The following is a 9,358-nucleotide window of genomic DNA, read 5'->3' on the forward strand; positions in this document are numbered from 1 at the left end:
TCTCATTATGGACCGATCTCCTCAAATTTTGCGTAAATGCACATAACCACGAAGATCGTTTTACACCGATCCACTGTTCTAGCATGTTTTTCAAATTTTAAAGTGAATTTCAAAAATTTTAAAATTCATTTTAAAATTTGAAAAAAATCATGGAAGTCTGGATCGGTTTAAAAACGATCTTCAAAGACATGCGCATTTATATGCAAAATTTGAGGGAGATCGGTCCATAATCAGACTTTTGGTACACCTGAATGCATTTAAACTTTTTGGAATTTTGTTACCCTCATAACTCCGCAACCGGATGTTGCGCGCGCAAACGGATTTCACAACTACGTATACAATTCTTTTGGCTACAAAATACCATAAAGCAATGCAAAAAAGTATTTGGGAGTGCGCGACAGCGAAGGTTCCCGTGGATGTACACGAATTTGGTGCTACATATGTACCGGGCCAAATCCCTTAATGCCGACAACATGCTTTTCGAAGTATTCCGAGACGACTTCAACCAAGACAAACTTAGCCTGAACTGGACGGTCTTGGACGATGCACTGCCGGCTCCGCTTGCGCCTCCGGGCGATCGTCAGAATATTCGCCTGCAAGGCGGTATGCTTCACCTGGAACGGGGTCCGATCTGGAAAGAGTCACATATTGACTACGCTTCGCGTATCCTGAAAACACAGTTTAACTTTCATTTTAAATACGGCGACATGACCATTCGGACCAAAGTTCCTGCGATGCATTATGCCGCTGCCATCGTATCACTGGCGTCCTGCGCAGAAACAGAAAGCTACACATGCCGGTTACCAGCAGTTTCGAGTGTAATAATTGTAAATCTTTCGGGTGGACGTGATAATGTTATTATGGGCACTGTGAATTACGCCGATAGTGAAGGAGTTGCCATGCGCCACGTTAGTTTCTCCAAGAGGTGAGCAACACTTTTATGGAGTTTCCTTCCAGAAATACAGAGTACATCACTATCAGCATACGCTTACGGTGACGTATATTGTAGCGATAATGATCTGTCCCTTGATTTTCACATACACAAGTTGGAGTGGACCAGGCAGAGCCTGGTTTGGTATATGGACGAACAGTGGAAACTGAATCTTACGGTTACTGGTTTGGAGAAGTGGCCTAAAATGTACATTAGCATGGGCGTTATGCCGAGTTCTCAAGATACGGCTGGCCAAAACAACGTAACCAACAAGTCATTGCCTCAAGTATTTCTGGTGGATTATGTCTCTGTAAGGCAGCGTAAAAGAAGCCAAGCACCAATGACTGGTACGTCGCGCTATGTCACGGCATTGCTACACTTGCGCGCCCGGTAAAGTGCAGTTACTCTTTATCACGCTCATTTCTTCAACAGGCCTTAAAAATAAAACTGTAAGGTTACGTAACACTGATTTGTGTTACAGCCACTCAGCGCGCTGTACTGCTGCCATCGGTCCTCGGAACTGTTGTTCCAACTATCGTCGTTCTGGCTTTTTTGGCGGTTGGATGTCGGATATATCGCCGAAGCTGGCACAGCGTTCATCAAGGTACCATGCTACACTTGGACCGAATACGGCGCTTCCAGCGGAAAATGTCGAGCCTTTGCGATGCATGTGGCCTTGATACCGATGTCGTGGTTAAGGCCATGGCTGCCGATCCCAGCATTCTCCTGCTGGAGGTGCCTTTAGCCAGCTTGCACATCAGTACGTGAAAATTGTTATTGTGATCATTTCATAATAAATAAGTTAGAAATAAATTTGCCGCTGCATATACGCTATGGTAGGTTATTCATGGTGATCGATCAGGTAATTTTACTTTTTAGCGGATCTTGTTTTGGGCAGTAGCTCCTACCACCTTATCCGGAAAGGCAGCGCGTTTGGACTGTATATGCAATCCCATTGCGATGGCGCAGCATCGATTGCGGTTAAAACTCGGAGATCACGATTGAAGTCCTCCCTTAACCGTCGACTACTCCACGAGATGTATATGCAATCCCATTGCGTCGACTGTATATGCAATCCCATTGCGATGGCGCAGCATCGATTGCGGTTAAAACTCGGAGATCACGATTGAACTCCTCCCTTAACCGTCGACTACTCCACGAGATGGAAACACGGGCTAGAGCCGGTCGCCATCTCAATATTGTCAACTTGCTGGGTGTTGTGCTTAATGGTGACGTCCTGTTGCTACTGGAATACTGCGAATTCGGGTCGCTGACAGCTTTTCTTAGAGGACACCTTCATTCAATGTCATGTGAAGAGGACGAAATATTGCGGAAAAGCACGATGGAGAAGAACGGGGATACACGAGACGAACTTATCGAACGGAAGTGTAGCGGTCAGAATCCGAGTTCACTAACGTCGACTCTGATTCGCTTTGCTTACCAAATCAGCCGTGGAATGGAATTTCTGCATAGTAGAGCCATTCTGCATCGTGATCTGGCGGCTCGCAATGTATTGCTTTTTGATACTAATGTCGTGAAAATATCTCATTTTGGAATGGCCCAGCGAGGACCTATGTATACTTGCCATTTGCAGGTAAAATATTTGTTAACACACAAGCTATCGGCGACTTTGCGGCTCTTTAATACGAATTCACGCCGTCGAACTGGTTCTCTGAGATTCTAGCGAACCTAGAGTCTCAAAAATTAGCGATTTAATTTGGTTGGACAAGGCAGAACGCAATAAATAATCTACGCTTCCATTGGCAGGGGCCGCTGCCGGTGCGATGGATGCCTCCGGAAGCCATCGAAAACAGGTTATTCACTCAGCCATCGGACGTATGGTCATTTGGCGTAGTATTGTGGGAAATGTTTACCATGGGTGCTACACCCTACGCCGCCACCCACTGCATCCAAAAGCAGTCTGTTGGCGACTTCCTGGCCGGGCTAAAGAACGGTCTCCGCCTGGACAAACCAATGACATGTCCAGAGTTTATGTAAGTGGTTATTGTAGTAGGTTGCCAAATCTGATTCTTGGCAGATGTACATGAAATGATTTAATTAGCATGTGTCTAAACTTTTGCCATGTCGACCTTAAGCAAGGTGATCTGATTGGTAGATACCACCTCATGCAGCAGTGTTGGCAGCTGTCACCTGAAGATCGTCCAAATTTTGCCGTGCTCTCCGAACAGTTTAAAATCATCTTAGACAGCGAGACGGAGGATACTTATCTGCGGTTAAACAATAGCTACGCCCAGTTTAACGATATTCATCGTGATATTTTGAAGAACGCTTTTGAAGTACACGTTAATCGTTAATATGTATATCCCGTGAATCTAAGTGTGGTCGGCAGCTTCCCTACGTAGTGCCAGTAAATTGTTACGATAGCTGTTCAAAATAGTTTCGCTGTCACTTGGTTAGTTTTGTTTGTAGCGTTTTATAATCCCACCGCTGCTATGGTCGTCTTAGGCCACTCTGCCGCTCAATGTGGAAGGCTATAATTACGGCATTTTTATGAGAATGTTTGTACCCATAAAACCGTAATCATATACCGCCGATATTGACGTATCTATACAGTAACTGCATTATGAGCGCGAGTTGTTAACAACACAATGCAACCGGTTTCCACCATTCCACGTAAAACACATGCACACGATCACGCACAGCGTAATTTACAATTATTGTAGACACATGTGAACGGTCTGTATAGACTAGGCATCATATACAGTATTCGGCGTTTTTGTCTGTACAAACATAGAAGTATTTGTGGTTTATTCCGATAGTTGGTCTCACGTCAGAACAATCAACGCTGCAGCCATCGACAGTCACAATGTAAAATGCTTTGATCAGAGTTAACTTGCGGTATACCGTATACGTACGTGTATGCTGTGCGTGGTAAATAGGCTTATCCAGTTACAATTTGCGTTTTGTGCAGGATACACAAATGCTGGTAAGCAACCGCTTATTATCAGTCATTTCTGTGTTTGCCTGGATTATTTTTCTTGGGTGCAATGACGGAGTATTTTGTGAGGAGGAAGCAACGGAGATTTTTCACGATGATTTTCAAACGTTGAATCTTGAGAAATGGGTCGTATCCAATGAGCATGACGCAACCGAGGATTCAAATTTCGATCCTTCGAATGTGTTTGCCAAGAACGGTCTGCTGACATTAAAATCGGCTCGGGAGCGTCACGATGCGAAACGGTCGCGTATTAATGCTGCAGTAACGACAAAGGATTCGTTTAAATACGGACAAATCTTAATCCGCGGAAAGCATCCACACGTTTACGCGGTCGACAGCTCTGCCTGTTCTTTGCTGATGCTAGTGCCGATTGGCAACAAGTCCTTTCCCAATACGTCCATCGGTGCTTGTGCTGCTACACCAATTTTGATAACTGCACATCAGACGTACGTCACGGTCGCCGGTGAAATTACTACTTATGGTCAAACTTTCATGAGGTGAGACAGACGACAACAATCCCCGGTGAGGCTCCACCATTTTTTACCAAAATGTTTTATCCGGTCTATAAAATTATACGTACGCACGATCTTACCACGAACCAAATATGTGATCACACACAACAAATATGCGCATACGCGCAAATGTTGTAGCACCGCAAGTTTTATCAGGGCAATATTTTTTTTACCTCCTGCGAAGTACGCCCTTTTATTTTTTTCATTTGCCTTTAGCGATACAGATTTGACCACTGACTACCACACTTACCGGCTGGTGTGGACGGAAGAACTGATGGAATTGTATATGGACGATATCCGCCTGTTTAACCTAACAGTTCCCGGCTTGGAAAACTGGCCTGCAATGCGCATACGATTGATGATTGGTTTTCCAGATCTTCCGAATCTCCGTTCCCTGTCACAAGAACGCTCCCCAGTTACATCATACGAGTTTCTTGTAGATTATGTCATTGTGGTGCAACAATATAGCGGATTAAGAACAAGTATGGTTACTTTTTTCAAAGTTTTGAAGATTCTCTCTACCGATAGTTTACTCTACTGATATAATTATTATTATTACTCTTCGGCTTTTCCAGATAGTGTCACTCTTCGGATAGCGTTGGGCGTGGCTCTACCCCTTACCATCCTGGTATCAGGTGGATTTATTTATCTGCTGGTACGACGCGCCAGATGCCGTCGTGCCAAGCGCCGAAATATCATTTCCAAAACCGTCGGACTCCCTCGATCATCCAGTCACTATGATGCAACAACGTTGGAACGCAATGCCCATGTTCTGCAGTTGCTTCAAAGTGAAAGCGTTAAGGCTCGCGAAATCACTCTGCAGAATTTGCAGATTAGTAAGCAGTGTCTAATTACATGAAAAACCGAGGATTTTTATGTTAATTGATAATAAATAGTATCTTGCATAGAACTATAGATACATTAAAATAAATGTTCCTTTTTATTTTCAGCGAATATTATTCTGGGGCGAGGAACAACAAGTGTAGTTAGGAAAGGTGTGGCCACAGGCCTCAGTGGCTATTCGGATCCGGTCGGCGTAGCAGTCAAGAGCGCCCGTGACACAAGTGATCCGGTGGAGAGCAGACAATTGCTCCAGGAACTGAAAATTATGGCAGCGATGCCGCATCATGAGCACCTTCTGCAACTGTTGGGGGTGGTAATAAGAGGTGTCTATTACATTTTTTTCCTGTCTTCAGTTCGGGTGTTCGTTATTAGGCCAGCCGTGTATATTTTCCACAGGTGACCTTCTTTTGGTTCTCGAATACTCCAGGTTTGGTTGCTTGAAAAATATGTTGAAAACTTACGGCATCGAACGGTTTTATAATCATGTGGACGCGGATGGCGCGATTCTTCCGTACGATGATGACGAAGCGGAGCGAATTAAACTAGCCTCCGATAGAGTAGTAATGCGCCGTGATGAAATGGAAGAACTCGATGGGGAGGTCTTGTCCACACAAACTTTCTTGCATTTCGCTCACCAAATCAGTCAGGGCATGCAATTCCTCAGTACTCTGTCCATCGTTCACCGCGATCTCGCTGCTCGAAATATTCTAATTTGCGACGGATATGTGGCCAAAATATCGGATTTCGGAATGGCGCGGATGGCTACCGAATGCTCTGTAGAAGATCACAAGGTACGAAACTACGAATGCGACTGCGTCATTATGGGTGCATAGCTGAATCCTGTATTTTTATGTCACGTGATGCTGCACAGGAAGCGCTGCCGGTTCGCTGGATGCCACCGGAAGCCATCGTAGAGAAACTCTACTCGGAGAAGTCGGACGTGTGGGCGTTCGGTGTTCTTCTGTGGGAAATGTTCAGCTTAGGTGCTCTTCCTTACGCGGAGGTCCACGTTTCCACCGGAAATAAAATTTCGGATTTCTTAGCTTCGCTAAAGACGGGATTACGTTTGGGCAGGCCAGCAGCATGTCCGAATGCCATGTGCGTAAGCATCCCCGGAGTACATAATTATTAGCACGATTGGCTAGTGCACAGTATAATGTTCTATGCTACGTTTCACGTTTTCAAATTTTAGATCAACAGTTGTTGTAGTACAAAGACGCTTTGAGCGTCACACCGCTTCTTTTTAATGCATTTGCTCAACGACACTAAATAATCACCCAAAATTTGGTTAAAAAAACTATATTTTAAAAGTGAAATTAGGATAGATTAGAGGATAGATGACAGAAATTGTTATGAAGATAAACTGCTAGGCTCTGAATGTTAAAGCATCATCCATAAAATACTTCACTAAGTTTTTTTATGATTACGGATACTGTAATCAAACGCTGTCAGAACTGATGTTTTGTTATTTTTTCCGCTGATTGCAGATACAGTTTAATGGGACAATGCTGGCAGCTCCTTCCAAATGATCGGCCGAATTTTGGCTGTCTCACGCAAAGTCTGCGTGGTATATTGGAGGATGCTTGTACGCAGATTTATCATCGCTTGGATTATCGATGCCTTCAGCCAGATGCGGCTAAGAAAGGCGGATGACGAAAATTTTATATATGTAATTACGACATTATTGCGTACTTGAATAATTTTATCAATGAAAAAACTATAAATCTACAGCGCACTGCGCTGCATCGCACGAAACAGGAGACTACTGTCATAGGTAGTGCTACCTATATCCTATAAATCTACAGTATGGGGAAACATGGGGTGTCCCTAAAGAATACCTTTTATTCATAAATGGGAGAAAATACATAAAAATAGATAAATCAAGATCAGAGACACTGATATTCCAGTAGAAAATCCATTAACAGGGGCACTTCCATAGCTAATCACCACCATGGGCTGTTACAGTATACACCGTGACACATGCCCCTCCTCCCAACAAGGGCTGCCCTCAGCCCATGAGAAAACAAAACAAAGAGTATGACATGCTCTTAACAAAACTGATCAACAAAAGGGTGTCGCTTCTTTCGGGCAAGTATCCGCGTCCTACTGGCTTCCTCCTAAGATGATGGTGGCTGGTAGCAGGACGGTGTCAAGGGCCTCTTGTGGCCCTTTTGCAGTGCCGCTGACAGAAAGCGCCTTATCCGGATCCTTCCACACCCTGCACCGCGCAGGCAGATTTGCCACGTCCGCCATGGGCGTTGCAGGAATATTCCGCATCGTGGTCGAGCTTCCGAGGAGGATGCGGTTCCACTCCGCCTTAACCTCCTCCGAAATTGGAGGACTTTGGGTTCCGTACGCAGCAGTAAACCTCCGTGTTACTGCTGCAATCCGTTTTTTGAACGTGGCCGGGAAGCTGCAGTGTTGCGTGCGTTTAGCCGCAGACGTGCATACGGTGTGGCTCGGACGGTTCGGCGCTGCCTTAAAGCTGCAATGCGGCTGAGTTCAGACGCAAAGTCCACCGTCCGGAAGTCAGTTAGCGGCGCCTGACGGTCCACCACTTTCCCATTAGGCAGACGGATTAAGTGGTCCGTATCTGCATTGACAGAACCACTGCCAGCCGCGGGCGATGTGGAAATGGCTGTCTTCGCCATTGCTGCTGGCAGTAAGAACCGACAGCCCGGATAACAGCGGCCCGCATGCAATCTGGGTCGTTTTAGGCAGGACTGCGATCGTGAAGCTGTATGCTCAATGGCATCCGATGCCATTATCGTCACGACCGTGAACTGCTGGGGCTGGGGTAGTGATGTGCGCTGAGCATATTGCGGCGTAACAGGGAAATATCCTGTTGTTACTTGCTTAGCGCAATGACTAGAAACGGGACTCGAAGGGGTTGCGCGAGTCTGTTTTTCCTGAAGAAGCGCTCGACTTCTTTCTGCCACCCCTTTATAAAAATTCCGTTCTCGCTCGAACTGAGTTGCGGCCGCCTTGTAGTACTTTTTCTCTTTTCCAAGAGCTGCCAGCTCTTTTTCAAGCTGGGCGATCCGCTGCTCGGCTGGACAGCAGACGGTAGTGGGTGCAAAGCTGTTGACTTTGCCAGCACTGCAAGGAACGTGGTGAATCACCTGCTGGACTATGTTAGGCACAGCAGGATCCGTATAGCTTTCCTTGGCGGCAGGAATCGTTGCACAAAGATATCCATAAGGAGAAGGGTTGGAAAAACCCTTAGAATAGTCCGAGATATGATGTGGCACGGCGCGGGCTCCGTATAGGTAGGTGTTCGTTTCGGGCGGTCCGTAATCTATTGGTATGTGGTCTTTCGGGCAGGCGGAGAGCATGCTCGCCCATCCAGATGTCGGATATCCACTGTATGCCGCTGATGGCGGCGGAATCGGCCGGGAAACTGCAGGGTACGCTATCGGCATCGGCGACCCAAACTGGGCTGGGGCAAGACCGCAGCCACCGAAAGGCTGGTACATTGTTCAAACCAGGAGCGCAATTTGTCATAGGTAGTGCTACCTGTATCCTATAATCTACAATATGAGGAAACATGGGGTGTCCCTAAATAATACTTTTTATTCATAAATGGGGATAAATGAGAGAAAATACATAAAAATGGATAGTTCAAGATCAGAGACACTGATATTCCAGTCTAAAATCCATTAACAGGAGCATTTCTATAGCTAAGCGCCATCATAGGCGGTTATAGGCTACACCGTGACACATGCCCCTCCTCCCAACAAGGGCTGCCCTCAGCCCGTAAGGAAACAAAGCACAAAAAGAGTATCACATGCTCTTAACAAAAACAGATCAACAAAAGGGTATCGCTTCTTTTGGGCATGTATCCGTACTGGCGTCTTCCGAGGATGGTAGCTGGTAGCAGGACAATGTCAAGGGCCTCTCGTGGCTCTTTTGGGTGCCGCTGACGAAGGGCACCTTATCCGGATCCTTCCACACCCTGCACCGTGCAGGCACATTTGCCATGTCCGCCATGGGCGCTGCAGCAATATTCCGCATCGTGGTCGAGCATCCGAGGAGGAGGCGGTTCCACTCCGCCTTGGCCTCCTGCGACATCGGAGGGCTTTGACTCCCGTACACAGCAGTAAACCTCCGCGT

At 46.1% G+C, this 9,358-nt stretch overlaps 3 protein-coding genes across 3 annotated transcripts; all 3 read left to right on the forward strand.

The window, feature by feature from the left end:
* The first annotated feature begins 223 nt into the window (after positions 1–223).
* On the forward strand, positions 224–1,699 carry LOC129596936 (uncharacterized). The gene is made up of 3 exons (XM_055494341.1): positions 224–818; positions 1,047–1,278; positions 1,413–1,699. Exons 1-3 carry the CDS (start codon positions 252–254, stop codon positions 1,697–1,699), a joined length of 1,086 nt encoding a protein of 361 aa, XP_055350316.1. The 5' UTR covers positions 224–251.
* Positions 1,700–2,273: 574 nt separating this feature from the next.
* LOC129596937 (tyrosine-protein kinase receptor Tie-1-like) lies at positions 2,274–3,311 on the forward strand. Its single transcript, XM_055494343.1, has 3 exons — positions 2,274–2,525; positions 2,699–2,925; positions 3,048–3,311. Exons 1-3 carry the CDS (start codon positions 2,274–2,276, stop codon positions 3,244–3,246), a joined length of 678 nt encoding a protein of 225 aa, XP_055350318.1. The 3' UTR covers positions 3,247–3,311.
* A 437-nt stretch (positions 3,312–3,748) lies between these two features.
* On the forward strand, positions 3,749–6,969 carry LOC129596974 (tyrosine-protein kinase receptor ver-3-like). Its single transcript, XM_055494379.1, has 7 exons — positions 3,749–4,387; positions 4,619–4,884; positions 4,978–5,238; positions 5,353–5,568; positions 5,642–6,036; positions 6,117–6,343; positions 6,733–6,969. The coding sequence occupies exons 1-7, from the start codon at positions 3,873–3,875 to the stop codon at positions 6,896–6,898; spliced, it is 2,046 nt and encodes a 681-aa protein (XP_055350354.1). The 5' UTR covers positions 3,749–3,872; the 3' UTR covers positions 6,899–6,969.
* Positions 6,970–9,358: the final 2,389 nt, after the last annotated feature.

Source organism: Paramacrobiotus metropolitanus, unplaced genomic scaffold (genome assembly GCF_019649055.1).
Source record: "Paramacrobiotus metropolitanus isolate TYO unplaced genomic scaffold, Prichtersi_v1.0 Parri_scaffold0000098, whole genome shotgun sequence".
NCBI classification, from domain to species: domain Eukaryota; kingdom Metazoa; phylum Tardigrada; class Eutardigrada; order Parachela; family Macrobiotidae; genus Paramacrobiotus; species Paramacrobiotus metropolitanus.